At 36.6% G+C, this 21,661-nt stretch overlaps 1 protein-coding gene across 2 annotated transcripts in view; it reads left to right on the forward strand.

The window, feature by feature from the left end:
- Positions 1-21,661, forward strand: part of TSNAXIP1 (translin associated factor X interacting protein 1) — a 1,644,878-nt gene that overhangs the window by 1,367,459 nt on the left and 255,758 nt on the right. For both annotated transcript variants that reach the window (XM_044081465.1, XM_044081466.1), the window contains one exon: positions 2,208-2,317. In XM_044081465.1, the coding sequence (XP_043937400.1) occupies positions 2,208-2,317 (110 nt within the window). The remainder of the gene's footprint in view (positions 1-2,207; positions 2,318-21,661) is intronic.

Raw genomic sequence — 21,661 nt, forward strand, 5'->3', positions numbered from 1 at the left:
GCACCAAGAAAATATCAGTCTAGACAGGAATGTGATATAAAGGAGTTTTAGTAGGAGGGAGTGTATAAATATTTGGAAATTGATGAAGGATTGACAATAAAACATAAACAAATGGGAACAAGACTCATTAAGGAATATTTCACAAGTCTAAAATGAATACTGAAAACAACTCTTATGTCTGGGAACAAAGTCCATGCTATAAACCAATTTGTTCTTCCTGTTCTGACATTCAGTTTTGGGGTGACTGACTGTCCCTAAAAGGTGCTGGATCAGTTGGACAGGAAAACAAGAAAAATGCTTCACACTTAACAAATGATATATAAAAATGAGTGTATACCAAAATGATACATTCCTCATTCTGTAGGAGGTAAAATTGGTTACACTTATAGATCTGCAATCATAGGACTGCATACATATCTTCTGGCTTCACCAGATCCAAATATAGTGACAATTTTAAAACATGACAAGAACAATTCTAAGATGACTTTCCTGCTTAGTTTAGCAGAAGCATATTGGTGTCAAATGGGAATGAAAATCAAACCAGAAGTAGACCAAAATCGGGTAGCAACTGAATGTGCCAAAAAAAAAAAGGATACAAGGATAAGGATCACGATGAGAAGGCAAGAAATGTGGAAAAGGCATAAATATAATTGCAAGCACAGAAAACTCCTGGAACAATATCATGTCAATCAGGATATGATGCCATACCTCTCAACCTATTACCACAAGAAATCTGAACAAAGCATAAAGTAATTGGAGAATGAAGGCCCAAAAATAGGGACAGATTTTAATATTTCTCTTATAAACTTAGAAAGGTGCAGGAATGAAAGGATTTATGTTAGCATGTATTTTTTGAAAGATATGAAGACTGAACCACAAATGTCTGTCATTATTTAATGACTTCAATCTCCAGTGTTTTGCCAGGAAAAGCACAAATTTTATGAGGAAAAGACCAAAAATATGAGACAAAAATCTGGACATTCTGCAAAAATCTGGACAGTTGAGAAGTATGTGTGAGATGGAAATGGTTAAGCAGAGACAAATTTAAACCAAAAGATGAAAGGTTAATATTGGCAGCCCAGGACAGTGGACTATGTACACATTGGTTTACAAAGTACATTGAACATGTGGGAGAAAACAAACAAACGCAGGTTCTATAAAACGGAAATGGAAACAATCACACATCCTTGTTGCTGGCTGTGATACACTAATTGCAGAAGGCCTGCATACTCAAAGGCATAATAATGTGGTAAGACTGCTGCATTGGGAATTGTGCAAACATTACAATACTGAAGAGGCTGGGAAGCATTGGAAGCATGAGTCACAAAGCATTGTAGAGAATGATGAAGTTTATATCACATGGAATCATCCATTACCAACAGTTCAAAAAATAGATGCGTGAAAAACAGATATAGTAGTCCATGAAAAGAAGACAAAAGTAGCATTGATCATTGAAATTGCTACACCTAGTGACTACAGTGTCTTATGTACAGAGAGACACAAAGTCATAAAATATCAGGATTTGCATAGATACAAGGTCAGTGTGAAAGAAATATACCTAGACGATTCCAATAGTAGTAGTAGTAGGAGCAATGGGCCTCATAAAATAGAATCTACAGTTGTATTTATGTAAGCTACTAATACATGTAACTCTGTATGAATTCCAGAAGTCATTTCTAAGCTCACTGCAGGTGCTTTGAAGAGCACGTTTGGCTAACATCAAAGATTGAAATAATACTAATTTCATGAACTTTAATCATATTTTGACTTAGAAATGGGGTCTATTCTTGTCATGGTATTAGAAACTCAAAAGACTTGGAGAAATTAAACCCAGTGAAGCTGGATGCTATCAGGAGAAACATAAATATTAAGCTATTGTGTGCCTAAGCCAAGCCACATGAGAAGTGACTCCTGTATTAGAATTGCATATTTATGAGCTATTACTTCATTACAACCACAACAATTTATTCACTAATTATTTAAAAATGTCTTAAGCTGTTCTGCACTGTTACTGAATTAGTCATAACTGCTGCTAAATATAGTTCCATGTCAGTACTCAGTCATTCACAAATGCAGATTATCGTTATTCTGTTTAAGTGCTGAAGTCCTTTTCATAGAAGTCTTACAGTTTTATTGTTAAGATGAAGTACTGTTATGAGTTAGTGTAATTATGAAAACCTGACCTGAGCTGTGTGACTTTTTTTTAGATGGATGAGTCAGTGTATCATGCACAGATTTCTCTAATGTCACATCTGTTTAATGAGCTAACAAGCAGTGATACTGCCAACAATGGCATACTTTCTAACAAAGAATTCAGGTAAGACTGAATGCACATGTTTGGTATGCTTCAATACAATATGATAAATAATTAGATATATAATTAGATTATTATGACAAAAATGAATCATGGATGAAGTGGTGCTAGACACACTGCACTATCAGCAAATGTTCATTTTTCCACAAGTTCTTAGTTTACACCCAATGTGAGACAGGTATCACTTGGCATACTACACCATGACTGGGTGGCATTGCATCTGGATTGCATGACATATACCTGTAAATGTCTATGTATGACATGACTACTAACTCTTCTTAAATTTGTAAAAAGGAATCTGAAGTGGAATTCAAACTCATTTTTCCCACAAGGGAAAACTCCCACACTACCCATTCAGAAGGATTTCCAAACACATCCTCTTTCTTATAATCAGCTACAATGTGAGTGCACTTCAAGGAAAGGGGAATTCCCATTTTCAGTTAATCCCATTTCAAGTCCATTTTCATATTCAGCATTCTTGTGCTTGTTCTCCTTCCATTTATATTTTGTTTCACCATCCCTAACAAGTCTGCTGCATTCTGTTACCCCAGATCCCGTCTTGTTCTGGGGACTGCCTTGTTTTTTGCCTGTCTCTTATCTTACATTTTTGTAATGCATTAATTTCATCAATTTGCCCTTTTGCAGCTTGCAGTTTTGCATGATTCTTCTGGTATAATGCCATTTAGTTAGTCTTAACTTTCTATAACTCACTGGTATAGCATTGTTCTGTATAATGTAGATGTGTATATTGGTTATTCTGTAAATTAAACCACTGTGTAATGCACACTAAATGCTGACTTATTGCATTTTACTTGATTAACCATATTTTTCTTTATGGGTTTGTTTTCTTTATACATCCTGTTATATTTTACGAGTTTATCTTGTTAAAGGAGTACTACCTGCACCCACTAGGCCAACCATGCTTAACAACTGTGAGATAAATACTATCATAGCAAATCCCAATGCATTTTAATAAATTTCATGTGTTAGCTGACTCTGTGCCAAACAGATGAAGCCATGTTTGTGACCCAAATAATCCAGGATCCTGGAACAATTAGTCACTCAGAAGCTGGAGGAACCAACCAGAAGGGGTGGCAGTGAACAGCTAATGCCAGCTTGTCTATCATGGAGGGTGGCAGGGGATGGTTTGGTCTTCTGTATTACTGATGCCAACTAGAGAGCAGATGTTCAAGCAAAGTAGTGCAGGGACCAAAATGTGTGCTCTGACCTACAAAGCAGTACATTGCACTCCAGCCAGATTTTGGCACTTGGCAAACATGCATATACTCTGCATCATCATTGCAGGCCATGTTTTGGGTCAGTAGAACACTGAAGCCCATGCTAAGGAAAGTTAGTGACACAAGTAGGAAGAACTGGGATCAGTTGCTACCTAACTTACTGTTTGTTACATGAGAGGTACTGCAAGCTTCATCTAGGTGTACCCATATGAACTTTTGTATGAGAGTTAGCCTAGGAGATTTCTTGACATTGCTTAGAAAACTTGGGAATAAGAGATGACACAATTTAAAATCATTATGAAATACTACATTAGTTTGAAGGATATACCAAATCTGGTTATGTCCATTGTAAAGGTTCGTGTGTGGACAGTCAAGGAGATACAAAGACCTTATAATGAAAATTCCCAACTTAGTGATGTATCCCAGGAGATCAGGTACTAGTATTAATACCCTACACGGAGAACAAATTTATGGCTAAGTGGCAAGGGACATTTGAATAAATGCAAGAACTACATGTTAGACAGCCAGGAAAGAGGCAGATCAAATCTATCACATTAATGATACTGAAAACATGTAAAGAAATAGAATGTTTTGTAATGAGCTTGCAAACTGATGTTTGTACAGAAAAGGTGAGAGAATGTATACCTGAAGTTCAGCCAGAGGAATCTTTGTCAAAGTATAAAAGCAGGAAATAAGATAAATTTTAAGAATCAAAGGAGTGCTCCTAGTCATGTTTGGGAGAACTCATTTGACAGAACAAAACACAGACACAATGCCTAGAGTGAACTGAGACTTAACACAGTATCAAAGTTACAGAAACAATTAGTAGGAGAATAGGTTACAAATGCTCAAAGTAGGAATGATAGAACAGTTACAAACTGAATGGAGCAGCTTGACAGTGCTAGTTCCTAAACTTAATGGAAGTGTCAGGTTCTGTAACAACTTTAGGAAATTGAAAAGCATTTCAGAATTTGGTAGCTATGCCATGCCACAAAATTAATGAGTTGATAAAGAATATAAGAAAAGCTAGATACTTGACAACACTTGACAAAGATGCTTTGGCAGATAACTACTTCCCCTTCTGCCAAAGAAAAACAACAGCCTTTGTAACACCTGAAGATCTATTTCAGCACACATTACTGCCATTTGGCCTATATGAAGAGATTGATTGATAAAGTATTGAAATCCATACCCATGATAGGCTGCTGCACACCTGGATGTCATAGTCACTAATTCTGAGGGCTGGGAATCATAGTTGCCAAAAGTGCAGAGACTGTGTTTGAATCTAGAAAACAGGTAAGCTTGACTGTGAATGTTAAGAAAAGTAAACTGGGTATAGTAGAAGCCAAGTATTTGGAATATGTTATAGGAACAGGAGGTGGTAATAGAGGCCATACAAAAAATAGCTGATACCATTCACTAAAAGATAAGATGATGTTTTTTCTTGGACTAGCTGGGTATTACAGGAAATCTGTACCTAATTTACAACTATTGCCTGTTATTTGACAGATCCTACAAAAGGAAAGGCTTATGTCAAGGTATAATAGTCTTGTGAGTCAGACTTGATATTTAATGAGATAAAATGAATACAGTATGTTGACTCTACTACAGAAGGTACATTTGGGAGTATCATTGTTCCAAAAGTATTCAAGGTAAGGGGCACATTGTTTACTATATCAGAAAAAAAATAATCAATACTGAAACAAGAGAGGGTGTTTTGCAGTACAGTGGGCTTTCTGTTCCTTGAAATATTACTTATTATCTAGGCAATTCAACATGGTAACTAATAATTTCCTATTACAATGTCTGAGTAAACAGGCAGATGGTAAAAAAAAAAGTGTGCTGCTGGGCACTATTCCAACAAGCTTTTCCAGTATGCAGTGATCCACAGGCCTAGACTAGCTAACAGAAATGCTGATAGGTTGCTGAAATCCTATAACCTATCACTGTAAGTCCCAAACTGATGGATTTGTGCTTAGAGGATGGCAGAAGTTACATTTTGTGTATTGAAATGGGGTATATACTTTTAAATGTGTTGTTGAAGTTTGTGCTGGGGAAATTTAGGTTCATAGGTTGGCACTAGGCTATCAACCCTAGGGCCTATACAAGCCTAGCCATAACAATTCCCTGGCTATTTCTTCCCACATTATTTACTTCCCTGGACCCCTGTCTAGCAGGGCGACTGACGTGATCCCCGGGGTGAATTTCCTTTCTCCCAGCCAATCGTCAGGGTTCCTTTTGAAGAGGGCCAAAGAGGCACTTTGCTTGACATGTATGGGCAATCTATTCCAGAGTCAGGGGAGTCTCTGAGTCAGGAATCTATCCCTCCAGCATGTTTTGTTTATTATGATGACAAGGTTTAGATCCCTGGAGCGTGTGGCTCTGAGGGATTGGGATTTCTTTAAGTGTAGCATGTCCAACAGCTCTGGGTTTGACATGGCCTTGTATGTTAAGCAGAGATCACCTCTGAGTAGACGATATGTGACAGAGTACAGCTGGAGTTTTTTAAGGTGGTCAGCGTAGGGCATCTGCTTTAGGCCTGCGATTCTTTTAGTGAGGTATTTCTGCGGCCTTTCCAGTTGTTGCAGATGTCTTGAGAGGTACATACCAAACGGGGCATTGTATTCTATAATGGGTCTAATGAGGGATGAGTACTGTGGAACAATGACCTCCTTTTTTCTGGATGAAAAGCCCTTAGTGATGAGGTGTGCCACATAGAAGGATTTCCTGACTGTTGTGGCAATGTGGTTATCGAAGGTGAGACCACTGTCCACCTCACAGTAGTGATTGTATAAGCAATAACTTATCAGGGGAGGAGGACTGTTATACTGCCAGGGGATGTGCTATTGGATAGTATGCAGTTCAGTTCACATGGCTTACTCCATTGAAATCAGTAGGTACTCTTAGTTCCTAACATGTTTCTGAATAGATAACATTTGAGGTGGGGGAGGGGTAATTTGCATATGCATTGGATACATGGAGCATAGTGCCTGTGCAATGAGGTGTAAAACCTTGCTAAGTCTTACTGCAGTTCTCTGTCCTTTATCTCTAGAATAACTCCATGACACATGGTGTTTATGAAAAGTACCCACAAAGAGTATCTCTAAAGAAACGTTAGTAGCTCCTAGCTCTATAAAGATACTCAGTCTGACATCTGACACAGCCAGTTCTTCTCCTGATAAAAAAATTAAATATATAAATTAATTCACACCTAGTAAGTCAGCAGTACATAAAATTTTGATTTTAGCTTTTAAGTCATATTAAATATTTCAAATCTGTATATTTCCTGACTGTTTTGGTAAAGACACTTTGAATACTTTCAAGGCACTGCATATAATCTAATTTGTACTTACAGAAACTTGCACTGTACTCATATACAGGTCAGACTGTAGTCTTAAATATTGGAATCAAAGTTCTGTTATCCCTGTAAGCAAAAGAACTGAAAATAACATGGATTTTAGCATAATTTTCACAAATAATCTGATTCATGTTTGCAGAAAAAAATAGGTTTATTTACTTTAGTGTCTAAATGTTGATAGTTTGTTACATGATCCTGAATGACGACATTGATAACATATAGGTAAATTTTATTTTTTCTACAAAGCGAATAACTGAACTTTTTCATTAAAATTAAGACCATTTGAAGATAGACATTTATATAATAAATCTAAGTAGTTTCACAAGACCTTTTGGCCCTCCATGCCGTATGAGTAATAACATGTAGCTTATAGTAATCTGCAAATTAAGTACACCAAACTTTTTTATTGCCCTTAATATTTTCCAGTTGTGACTGTTATCCATCAGTTGTGTCCAAGAGTTCATGATCTTCCACTCTGTACTCTCCCTGATACCTCTCCAATAACTTGTCCTTTCAGACCAAGGCCCTCCTAAAGGGAACAGGGACACCATCTGAGAATATGTGCTGGGAGGAGGAGGAGGGCAGAGAGGAGATCAAAATGTTCCAGTACAGTTTTTTACATACACACACACACACACACACACACACACACACACACACACACACACACACACACACACACACACAATGTCAGTTAGATCCAGCCTCCATGAGTCCCTCTATGCCAAATTTTACAGCAATATGCTGCCCAATCACAGCACTGCCCCCATCACTGAAGTAGGGCCAGATCACTGACAGTAACCTCCCCTCCTCTCCAAGAATGGTCGATCCGATAGCTACCACCCCTTCCCATCCCCACTCAGCTTCTCCAGTGCCCAAGCTACTAATAAAATTCAAGTCATCTGGATTGCTGTCAGGCCTCCATCCTTCTATTTCATAGAGCCACACATATGCTTAATACTTTGCATGACCAAATTAAAATGAAAGGGAAACAGCGTGGACTCCCAGAGTATTGTACATTTAATATACATGGGTTTTGATAACTCATAATTAACTGTTACTTGAAATGACCCTTCAGATAATCAATCAGAGATCCAATGTCTAATGGTAAGGTTGATCCACTGATGTTTAAGGCCATCAAGGATCCCTAAATAGGGAAGGGAGTTAAAAGCTTTAGATAGGTCAAGGTATATTACATCAACTAAGAGACCTTCAGAGGTAGCATTAATAACATTTGTGTAACACTGAATAAGGTTTAAAAGGCATGATGCAGAACTTGTAAATCCATGTTGAAGGCAGTGTAATTTTAAATAACTATCTGATGGAATGCATTCAAAGCATTTTCATGTAACTGATTTATGGCTAATTGGTTGCTTTATATCTGATGTACTGAAAAAAAATGATTTTGTCCAGTACTCCGTTACATATCCCTGATTTAAAGTTTACTGGAAAAGAAAGCCCAAGACTTGAGTCAGTCATTGGAGATTTTGGAAATTAAGATACTTGATATCTTGTCTGGATCTGAGCAACAGTTTGATTTTTATCTTAAGTAAGGCATATTTAATAAAAATCAGCTGAAATCTGTAGATTAGAATTGGCACTTTCCTTGTATACTCTTTCATCCACAGTTGAGGATTGAGACAAAGAGAAATCAGAATTATTACTGAAACTGTTTTCCAACTCAACCTTTGATGCAATTTACTTATTGTGAGCTAATACCACAATCTTTTATTTATGTACAACTTTATTAATACTGGAGGAATAAGAAAAAAGTGCCCTTAGATTAGTGTAAATGTTAAAAGAAAATTTGGATTTGTGGTATATTTTATTCTTTATTTGTTTCCTAAAAATATTAGCATTTGCTAACATCAGTCTTGTACATTGAGTATATTTTGCCACGGTGTCTCTGTTATTGCATATGATGTTTGTATTTTCCTTCTCCACTAAGGTGGAGAGTGTGTTAGCTTGCTGAAGGAACATATATGTCTATCATAGTATGTAGTTTGTCACACAGTAGTGCCTAACAGTATTTGATGGATTTCCCTTTCATCCCTTCAGTCCATTTCCATTCATTAAGCTCACTGCATGTTTTACCTTGAAAACATTTTACAGATAATATGACAGTGAACCTTTCTTTTATTGGGTTCAATATTAAATAAGACATTGTGCTAGTCAAACAGATTTAGAGGGGTTGAATTTTAATATTGTGTACAGTGATGAACTACTCAGAAATGTATTCAATATTTTAGAATCTTAAGTCAGAAAATGTACATGCTATTTATACCCTTATTAACAGTTCTTTCTCACTTTTCTTTGTCAAGGAATAAGATATCTAAGAAGTAGTGGGGAAATCCAGATCATTGGATTAAAGGGATATTTGATTTAAGAATGCATTCTGTAAGTTTTTTATGGAAGCCCTTATTTTCTTGATAGTTCAAATGTGGACTTCTGTAGAAGTTACCAATACAATTTTGTTCAAATCTATTTCAATAGTCATTCCAGTAGTTTCAATGTCTGGAAGATAAATCCCAGTAAAGATGGTGATTCTTTTATTGACTGGAACTAAAATTCCTCTCCTATATTGCTAGATAAAAATATTTGATACCATTTGAAACTGGAAAAGCAAGTGGATGACCTTTAGTTTATGTTTCTGTATTCTCAGCTATATTATTATGCCAAGTTTTTTTCCAAAATTATATGAAGTTATTTCCACTTGTTGCTGAAGCTTCATATATTACTTGAAATACTGATGCTGATCCTGACTTGATGTGGTTCTTGTGCTTGAATCTGAATGCTGTATAAAATCTTTCAGAATTCTAGTCATTTTTCCTGTTAGTAACCTGTTTCACAAATGATTAAAATAGTACTTATTTTCTGTGAACAATTTTGGATTCTTCTCCATAATTCTCCAAAGAAAGATAATGGACATCCTCATGCCTTATTATGTCCTTCTTAAGAAGATATTAAACTGGTCTTCTACATTTTTGAAGGTCCAGTTTAGTGTTGGAGATTGTGGTATACGTAAGACAATCAGATTTTTTCAGATAGTCTCAATATATCTAAAACATGAAACTACATTAAATGCATCTGTTTAATTAATGTCATTTAAGTCTGTTGACACCAAAACTCTATTGTGGGGTGGGGAAATGTTTCCTTTAGAAAAAAAAAAAACTTTGAATGCACCAACTTTAATATTATGTAGTCTAGCACCTCTCAAACAAATGACCACAATCCTCCCCTCATCTTTTCTTGGGGGGGGGGGTATATTTAAACCACATAGTAAAGAGTCACCAGTGATAACAATATTGTTATTTTTCTTGTATAATAGAAATATTTGAACAGGCTGGCTAGGTATATCAGATACCCTGGTGAATAGTATGCTATTCTCTACTGTGGCTTTCCCAAAATATCTATTGCATAATATCCAGAGCTTTTCACTTTTTTTGTTTTGAACCAGTAAAATGGATACATTCTGAGAGACTTCTCAAGTGATATTTTTCTGACAGAGCAGTGTTATCTGATAGATCAGGGGAAATACTAGGTTCACCTGTGACTCCAGCTGGAATACAAGTATACTTATCTTCTTCTCTATTATTAGAGCCATACAAGTCAAAATGAATGACCTACTTAGTACACTGCTGATAGGTGAAACCACACACTTCATCAGTAACATATGTAAGGGTGTGGGACTTCCAAGATGGCTGCACACTGATCAACAGCTTAAATTCAGCTCTCCCAGTGTGAAAAAAGAAACTGAGAGATAAGAGACAGGAACTCTGCCACTTTAGTAAATGCTGTTACTGCCTAGTAAGTACACTGACTGGAAGCCAGCAAATAAGAAACTAAGACAGCCTGCAAGAAAATAAACTACAGCAGGTTAAGAGAAGACACTGACTGCGAAGAATCCAGCAGCTGTTCAGCAAAAAGAAGTCCAAGCTCCAATTTTGGTGCAAGACATGGCTTCCAGTATTAATAAGGAAAAATAAGTTAAATATGCTCAGAGCTGATTAAAATAAATGAAACAGTGAAGGAGTATATCACCTCAAATAACAAACGGCTGGAAAAAAGGAAGAAACTTTAAAAAGATATTCAGATGAACTGATTAAATTGCAAAAATTAGAGGTTGAAATGATGAAAAGGTTGCCTGGTTGGGTATGAGATTGCTCAAGAAGAGATGTTTCAAAACATGGTAGAATTAGAGAAGAGAGCATGCAGGGAAAACCTGAGATTTTCTACTGTACCAAAGAAACTGGAAGGAACAGATTGTATTAATTTTATGAAGGCACAAATAAGTAGCTGGACTGGTATTCCCAAGAGGATTTGTTAATTAAAAGGGCACATTGTGTGTATGCACCAAACCTAGCCATGAGAAAGCAGCCAAGACCTGTATTACTAAAGATGCAATCTTATTAGCAGAAAGAGGTGATACTGACAAAACTGTGGCAGAAGGACAAAGTATTAAAAGTTGGAGACGGTAGACTGAGGAAATGATTACTTATTATACACCAGGCAGAAGAGAAGCACATGTTTTCCAGTGATCAGTCTTCAGAATATTTTTTCTAGAAGGATTACAGTCATTTTTTGATGCAGAACAGACTAAGGAGGTAATACAAAAGTTTGTTCAATAAGAAATGAGCCATTAAGCAGAAGGGTTCTCTGCTTCTCATTCTTCTGATAATAAAGCTCATTGAAAGGCTTTGCCAGTGAAAACATTTCCAATGTTCCAAATTAAAATGCTTGACAAACAGAGAAAATTACAGGAGTTGACTAGAAAAATCAGGAGTACATTGAAACTGAACCAGAGTCGGGAGTTGGGAGAAGCAGATGAACAGGAAGTTACTGGATAGTAGGTACACCGCCTGGATGCCAGAAAAGAAGAAACTAAGAGAGCCTGAAAGAAAACTAACTACAACATTTGTAAAATATGGCTGTACAAGAAAAGTGGAAAGAATGGACTTCTGTTTACTGTGTTAAACTTGTGTGGAGCAGAAATCCTTTTGCCATGCTTCATGTCATTAATATCTGGAAGGACACCAAGGGGGAAGGGAAGAGGAAGGAAAAAGGTAACTAAGTAAATTGCTGTTTTTAACAATATTTATATATACTTTTCATGGTATAAATTACATATGATATTGTAAAGCTTTTTTAGATATCTTATGTGATAAAAATACTAAAGTAAAGTTCAGTATTAAGAATTGCAGGTATTACAATGCAAAAAAAGAGAAAAAAGGATAGGCAAAAGCATGTTGAAGTTAATAGGTTATACTTTTGGGTTACTGAGGTGGGGGATGTAGTGTAAAAGTACACATATCATAATATATGTAGAGCTGATATGTTTTCACTTACTTTTGCATAGGTGAATGAAAGGATTAAGACACTTGGATTAATCTAATAATGTGTTATAAAAAAAACAAAAAACAAGTAAATAAGAGGACACTCAATGAAATGAAAAGTTATGCTTAGTAATAAATGTTCAACATGACGTTAGAAGCCTGCAACTGAGGACTGCGTTTTTTCCTTGTGTTTCCCAGGAAACAAGCTGATTATAGGGCAATAAAAATAAACTGGCTTCTTTGAGGCTTATAGTTAATGCTTTCTGAAAGCATGCAAGTTGTATTTCACATCTGGGAAGGGGATAAAGATAAACTAAGAACAGACAGCAATTAGTGTAAGTAATAGCACAAACAGTATCATGTGCCTTAGCATAGATAACTTTAACTCTAGGTCAGATAATGCTGAATGTAGCTGTCTATTTAGAACAATTGTTCATATTAGGAGAGGTAAACCTTATTATTTGAAGATGTACATGGTTTTATGTGTTTGTATTAAGTTAATAGGCTATGGGGTGTTCTGGGTTTTTGTTTTCATTAAAACAAAAAGTCTTGTAAAATGTCATATAGGTTCTAATGGACAGGACAAGAAACAACTGTCTAAAAGATTGACCTGCCAAACATTAATGTGTGCAGGTATCACAAAAGCCAGAAATAAATACCTGAAAACTGTCATATAAAATAACCTCTTATCATAATGGCAGCAGTTTCCATATTGTCTTGGAATGTTGGTCTGACAGGTACAGACAAACAGAAAAGAGTACTAAATTGTATTAAGAAATGTAGAGTGCAAATAACAATGCTGCAAGAGGCACATTTGGAAAGAAACGAGCATGTGAATTTCTTAAAGAAAGGATTTCACAATGGATGTTCAGCAGAGTATCAGAGACAAAAGGAAAGAGGATTACTTATACTAATTGCTAGAGGAGCTCCATTAGTGATAGAAGAAGGGAAAGCAAGATAATAATAATGGTAGCTTTGTGGTAGTAAGGGGCTACTGGCAAGGAAGGAGGATTATGCATGCATATATTTATATTCCACCTAAAACTGCTAGTATGGAGCTTAAAACGTTTAGGGGAGAAATAATCAGCTTTCAGCAGGGAATATTACTTATAGGTGGGGACTGGAATTTTATTTGCAACAGTAGGGATAAATCTGGGGGTCCTAGAAGGGAAAATATAACAAAACAAGGTAGATTTCTGAAGAAATTTCTGAAAATATTTGTTATGAAAGATGTGCATTTTGTAGTAGGAACTCGGAGAGAATTTACATATTATTCTCCAAGGTACAATAACTGGGCTAGACTAGGCATAAATTATATTTTCACAGGAACAAGTGCATTTAATTGAGAGATTTGACACACATCCAGTAATTATTACAGATCATACACCAATAATAACTAAAATTAAAATGCAGGCTAATGAAGTGAAATGAGACACTGTCACTTCCCCACCTGTTAAAAAGAATGGAATTTAATGAATGGATAGTGGAAATAATTTGGGAGTTATTAGGAAGATAGAAAGTTCTTCAGAAGTTATAGCTAGTGTGTGGGAGAAAATGAAAGTGGAGTTTAAAAATAGTGTAGAAATAAAAGAAAACGAAATATGGTTCAGAAGTAACAAGAATTACTTAGGAGGGATGACAACTGTAAAAGTATTTCAGAATAAAGGAATCTCACAGAATAAGAAGAGGCACAACTATAGGGTGTTATAGAGAAAATAAGGCAATACTTGGATAATATGCATGAGTTTAGAAAGATTGCTGTTAAGCAACTGCTTTTTGATAACAACCCCAGAGCACAAAAATGTTTAGCACAACGGTGTTGGCAACAGAAAGTAGAATAGATTTTTGCCAAACTTAGGGAACCTATAGCAAGAAAAATAAGAGATTATGTAGAGGTATTAGAGATATTTCAGAAAATTTATGAAAATTTGTATAAAGCAGAGAAACATGGAAATCAAGAAAATGCAGATGGAAATATTTATGGAGGACTTAAATATGCCATGGTTAGACGTAGATGAGGCTCAACAACTAACAGGTAAGATAGGTGGAGATGAGATAAAAATAGTAATGTATAATCAATCTGCAGGAAAGTCTCCAAGAGTAGAAATTATTCCAGTTGAAGTTTGGAAGATAGCAGAGAAAAAAGTCATAAAGATCAGGAAGGTTTTGTATAACAGTATTTTAAAAGGAGGAGAAGCACCAACATCCTGGAAAAAAGCTGTGGTGACTGTAATACCTAAAGGTGGTAAGGACCTATCAGATTCAGCTTCATACAGGCTGATTTAAATTGTAAAACATGATTATAAAGTGTTATGGAAATGTGATGCCAAAAATGATAGATATGAATCAATGTGGTTTTGTGGAGGGGATGCAAGAATTCAAAAACATTAATAGAACAATGATGAGCCAGAAAAAAGCAGAATGTAAAAAAATACTGGTCTTGTTGGAGTGTCTCAATGCAAAGAAAGCATTCAATACAGTAACCTGAGATTTATGAGTAGGGCAATGGAAGCATTTGTATTCCATGATACAATAATAAGGTTAATTAGAAGGCTATATGAATGATCAGAGACAAAAATCAAAGTTGGGGGGGGGTCCTGTCTGCTAAGTTGGGACTAAACAGAGGAATCAGGCAGGGATGTACTCTTTTCCCTTTGTTGTTTGCATTATATTTAGGACCATTAGCAAAGAAAACAAAGGACTCAGAAATGTAATGATATAGTTGGTATGGTAATCAAGAAAAGTTGGTTTTATTTGCATACAATATTATTTTGTACCTGATAAAACCAGAAAAGGACATCTTAGTGTTGTGGAATCTTCTGCAACAAGTTTTTTCATGATATAAAATTAATGAAGATAAACCAAAGGCCATAGCTGTAAACTATGTACCCACACATGAATTGGTTCAGCAATACCCATATTTATGGGGACATGACAAAATGAAGTATTTAGGAATATGGGTTAAAAAGGATTCTGTTATGGCAGATAAGGATATGTGGAAAGAACTAAACAAAAGATAATACAAAAACTGAGATACTGGAAGCTCTTGCCAATGTATATAGATAGCAAGATACATGCAGTAAAATGTTTTAGTCCCTTTTGTTTTATACAAAGGTCAGGCATAATTTTGTCAACCAGAGGAGAAGCTGTGGATAGTAATTAATAAATAAATGAAGGATTTTATCTGGGATGGGAAGAAGACAAGAATCAAGTGGGATATGTTGATCCTTCCAATAGAACAAGGTTGTTTAGGATTACCTCATTTGAAGGGATATTTTAGAGATACAAAGTTGAAGCTCTTATAGATAACACAAACAGAAAGTTACAATTCAATGTGGAAAGGGATGATGATTATGAAACAGGGGAACATTCAAAAAATAAGATGAGAGTGTGATTTTGGATGCAGATCCTTAAGGAGAATAACAACACTTATACAGAATAGTATATTCATAAAGTAGCAGAAAATAGTCTAATAACTAAGCCAACATGAGAATGGAGAAAGGAGATTCTGCTGACAGGAATGACTGCAATTAGGGGTAGAGAGAGAATAGGCAAGAGGGGGCTGGATTTTATTGGAGGAAATTGGCAAAGGAACCAAGGTATTGGAAACAAATAATTAGATAGAGAAAGGTAATAGAATGGGAAAAGATCAAGAAGACATCTGAACTGCAGGCTAGAGACTGCATTAACTATCAGGGACTGATGTCAGAGTATAGGCAAAGAGAAAGGGATAGGGGAATCTTAAGTGAAAGACCACGCACTGGTAGAGTTTTCAGTTGAATCTAGAACAGAAGCTGTTGTTAAAAATGGGGCAATTAGTACAGCATATAAAATATTGCACAAAAAGTATATGAATCGATTTGAAGAGGATAGAAAATATTGGGAAGAGAAACTGGATAAACAATTCACAAAGAAACAATGGGAAGACATATGTATGGCTCCCAAATATGCAACAAAGTTTAGAAGATTTAGGATTTTTGCTTGGAAGTATTTGCAAAGGTATTTTTACACCCTAAGCAGACTTCAAAGAATTTTCCTCATGTAGATAACAAATGCTGAATGTATGATCAGGAAGAAAGGGGTGAAAATGAACATTTGTTTTGGTAGTGTAATGAGTTAGCAGACTTTGAAAATTCCCTTTAGAGTACTTTGTCAGAAATATATGGTGAGCACATGGCTTTATCTAAGGAAATTATTTTTTTGAGCTGGGATGCAAGATCTGAATTGCCTAGACATAGTAAGGCCTTGTTAAGTTTAATTCTGGTGGCTGCCAAAAAAAAAACAATTACTAAAAAATGGAAATAAAAATCTAAACCAACAGTTTCTGAAGTAGTGAATGTTGTAACAGAGTTAAAAGAACTGTAAGTGGAATCTTTAGAAAAAGGTAGGAGCAAATTACATAGAAAAAAATGGAAATTGTGAGAACAATACGTGTAGAAAAATGTTTTGGAGGAGGAATGAGGTTTAAGAGAAGGCAGGATTTGACTAACTTATGTAATGTTACATATATACATACATACAAATATTTCAAGCATGGGCATTAATACCCTTCTGGCTTGCCAATATACCAAAACACTTGTTCCCATAATAAGTATCCAGGCTTTTCTTAAAAATATCTAAACTAGTACTTGCTTTAAAGTAATTTAATAGTCTGTTCCATGCATCAGCTACTATGTCAGAGAACCAATTAGTACACTTCTCATTCCTATAGAATCTCCTATATAGGTTATTTTATGGTTCTATAGTACTTTTTGTTAACCCCAAACATTCCCAGAGGTAGTTGTCACTAAATACCCTATATACCTGAATACGATCTCCTCTTAGATATATGTCAGAGACACTGTATAAGTTCAGATATTTTAGTCTTTCATAATAACTTAAATTTTCACATCCATGGATAAAAACCAGGCAATACAGTCACCATCTAGGAACAGGAAGACCACACCAGAATGGTACAAAATCCACACTTTATTTCAAGTTTAGCGCTTTCTTCCCCACTCAAGGGACTTCTTCAGAACAGTTCATGGATAGCCTTGGTATATTTCCGTTGTACTCTTTCCAGTTTACTCATGCTTGGTTTTCTTACAGAGTTTCCATACTGTTATTACATACTCAATTTTGGGTCTAATGAATCTAACAAACAATGACTTCATTATTTTTGATTTCCTAAACTTTATAAATCTTTGTATACACCCTATAGTTCTATAACTATCATTTGCCAATTGGTTGATATTATCAGAAAAACACATAGCTGAATCTACCCATATACCCAGGTCCTTAAATGAGTCTACAGTTTCAATCATTGTGTGCTGTATTAAATATTAACCTTTCAATTTATGCCTACCAAATCTCATATGCTTAGTTTTTGATGTATTTATCAGCATATTATTCTCCTGTGCCCAAATGGTCAATTCAGTCAAGTTATTTTGCAGACATGCCTTATCTGTAACACATGTAATCAGTTTATCCAATTTCAGGTCATCTGCATACAGACTGTAGAACACCTCAGATGAAAAATTTAGGCCTGAAAGATACAATCTAAACAAGTAAGGGCCTAGGACAGAGCCCTGTGGGACACCCTGACTGTAACCAAGGATTTTGCCTGTCCAGTTGCTGTATGATACTTGCCATGTCCTATTTGTAAGCCAAGCAGCTATCCATCTTATCAAGACTACATCAATACCTAGTTGTACAAATGTATTGATCAGTGTTATGTGTATGACCCTGTCAGATACTGAAGTTAAATTTATATAGATTACATCACAGCACAAGTTTTCATTCATAGCTGTTATTATATTGTTATAGAACATCATGTTACAGGTGGTAATAGATCTATTTTCAACATATGCATGATGATATATGGTTTCAAGTCCCAACCTATCCAGTTCTGACAATAACTTATCCAATATTATTTTCTCCATTATTTTTCCACAACATGAAAGTAGGCTTAAGGGTCTATATGATTCTGAGTTTGCCCTACTTCCCTTTCCATTAAAACAGGTTTAATAAGCGCATGTCTCCAATCTTGAGGAATCTCCCCATATTTATATGACCTAGTGAATAACAGATATAATGGTACTGTAAGTTCTTGCTGAAGTGCTTTGATTATATGATATACAACAGTATATGTGATGTACACTGTTTGTAAATGTGAACTTGTTAATATATTTTTTATTACTTTTATATAACTGTAAGTTTGTGTATGTCACAAGTGATAATGTAATAAAGGTGCTTGAAAAAACATGTGTAAGGGGGTAAACTGGTACTGCCAAGAAATAATTCCAGTAACAGTCTCTTTGGAAACTATTTCACTGAAAGATAATGAATGAAATGAAGTATTATTTTCTTCACCACCTAACAGATCTGCTTCCTTTACCTTAGTAAATATGTCATTATACTGTTTTTCGATTCTCAGGAATTCAAACCATTTAACCAAATTGTTCTGTAGTTTAGGGAATCTGCCTTGACCATGTTAAAATCATTAGGAAACATGTTACTATTATATTTTTATATAATTCTGCATATTGACTGTACGCATGACTGTAATAAGTCATTAATACAAAATAAATAAATCAGGCTATGCTTTACCATCTTTAACTTCAATCATTTGAGGTACTACAAAATAGAATAACCACCTATAAAACAAAATGTCAGCCTAAGAACAGATGACGTTTTAATAGTGAACAACAAAACAGAGCAAGGGCAGCCATTTCTCCAGCTGGCAAGTCTGACAAGAGAGCTTTGGCTTGTTCTAACCCTATACCTCTGGATAAAATTGGCAAGTGCTTAATATCTCAGGGAAAAATGTTGGATCAGTTAAGTGATTTAGGGGAGAATTTAATAAAGCTACATGGTCTTATATACCATGTAGGCATTGTTCCATGCTGACTACATGAAAGTAAGCAGGTTTGTGATCCTGTAAACACTGATGAGCGGCGCACATGAGCATGCCAACACGAGAAGTTCTGCGGCATGAAAATCACCTCATAAAAAGGTGAATCTCATACAAATGAGGCAAGTAGAGTGATCCAGCAAGCAGATAGGCAGCCCTGCAGAGCCCATGTTAATGTCTGTAGTGTACACAGAAATATTCTGTGTACAGGAATGTAGACAGCCAAAAGGGGCAGTAAAAATGTAGATAGATGGACAGAAATCGCATACCACAGACAGAAATGAGTGAACCTATCCTCCACTTGTCACAAAATTACAGGAAAAAATGTTAATATGCCAGCCAACACAATGTAACTCCAAAAACTAGTAAAAAATAAACTGGCTCAGCTCCCCAGACACTGCAAACTTTAATAGAACAAATGAGCAAAAAACAAATAATAATTCTGTAGATAAAAACAGATAACTTTTAAAATGTTAATATAACATTTTTTTTAATAATCTGGGCATGTTTGCATGCCTGATATATAAAAAAAAAGTGGAAAAAACAAATCAGTATTATGACAGAGAAATGTATTATTGGACCCTGTGTGGAGCATCTACAGTGGTGCATTGGTGCTGTTGCTAACGTGGTAGGGCTTGGAAGTGTGTAGTTTCCATGCAGTGAGCACAGATCCCTATGCAAATGAGGTGGAGTTACTGAATTTCAAAATGGGGTACTCGTGTCCACATATTCCCACCATGTAGGTAGAGAACCACGTTTGTGTCCACAGAGGAGGTAGCTGACATCAGGAGAGGATGTGTCAAAGACCTGGTAAGCTGATTGGAGCTTAGCTGTGCCTATATGCATCGTGCACCACTGTACAGAGCATGGAAAGTTTGGGAGGGGTATCCACTGACTTCTAAGCTATGTTTACCTATGGGGTCAGTATTTCCACGGCATGCTGCTGTGCTGAGCCTGGAAAGTTTGTAGGGTCCGTCCAGTGACTGCTAAGCTTTATTTACCTGTGTGCCTTGTGACCCTTGTTTAGCTTAAACTAGGGCCAGTAAATGATGTCAATGATATACTAAGCAGATGGAATGCATCATAGTTAGCCAATCACACAGTCAGCACCTACAGTAGAGCACTATAAAGTATGCATACACCCTATATTCTGATTTTTCACCCATACTCTGCACCATTAGAGCATAGACTTGGGAATTTTAAGTGAAAGAATGCTAGGGGCTGCTGCAGGTCTGCTACATCTGTATGTGCTAGATGTCAAAATCAATGCTGCTGCTGGTGCTGCTGACTATAGGCCTAGGCAGAGAAGGAGAAAAGTGTTCAGGACCAGGGTAACCTTTCAGGAGCTACATGAGCTGGAAATTGTAGAGTGCTACAGAGTGGACAGGGGCATACTACAAGAACTCACTGAGCTCTGCCGCCCTCAACTCAGACCCAGAGCCAACGGAGGGGAACCCATCCCAGTGGAAACAAAGGCATGTGTAGCCCTTAGTATAATAGCCACAGGTACCTTCCAAAGAAAAACTAGGGACATGATGGGGGTCTCACAGGCATCAACATCCAGGGTCCTCCTCCAGTTCCTGGATGCCATGCTACCACATGCCAGTACGCCCATTTATTTTCCTCTCACCTCTAATGTGAGGGCTAGCAATATGCAACACTTCTACCGTGTGGCACACTACCCTGAGGTACTGGGTGACATAGATTGTACTCATGTATACATTAAGACACCACCTGGTGAGCAGGATAGAATCTACATCAACTGCAAGGGTGCCACTCCATCAACTACCAAGTCATGTGCAATGCCCAGGGCATTATCATGAATGTGTGTGCTGGCAGCCCTGGCAGTTATCAGGACTCCCATATCTGGCACACATCACAGTTACACCAGATGTTTGCTAGGGGGGACATCCCACATGGCCATTTAGATGGGGATGCTGGCTACGCCCTGGAACCGTGGATGATGACACCCATCAGAAATACACACCCACCCACAGAAGAATGCCATAATGAGGCACACGCATAAACTAGGAACATCATAGAGGGTGTGTTTGGGTTGCTGAAGTCACGGTTCCGGTGTCTCGATATATCTGGTAGAGCCCCGCATTACTCTTCAGCCACATGTGCACATATGTTTACAGTATGTGCCATGCTGCACAATACGATCCTGTGGAAACAGCTGCAGCAGAATCATCAAAGAGAAGGGATACACAACCTCCCACCAGTGCCTGGGTCACCACAGCCATACTCTCAAGAGGACTCAGAGGAGGAGCCCTCTGATGATGTCCCTGTAGGCAGATGTAGGCGTGCCCAGTATGCCCTGGCATTGGCTAAGAGACAACACATAACATATTCACTAACAACCTAGGGCCCTAGGGACTGACACCTTACTCCTACTCACATACATATAGTAAACTTGTTGATACCAGGCAAACCACATGACCTGTACCTATCCATGTATTGGTTATGTACTGCTTGCATCACACAGAATCAGTCCTGAAGTACAGGTCTCTCAACTGCTGCATT

The sequence above is a fragment of the Protopterus annectens genome, chromosome 8.part0, assembly GCF_019279795.1.
Source record: "Protopterus annectens isolate FY-2018-M chromosome 8.part0, PAN1.0, whole genome shotgun sequence".
NCBI classification, from domain to species: domain Eukaryota; kingdom Metazoa; phylum Chordata; order Ceratodontiformes; family Protopteridae; genus Protopterus; species Protopterus annectens.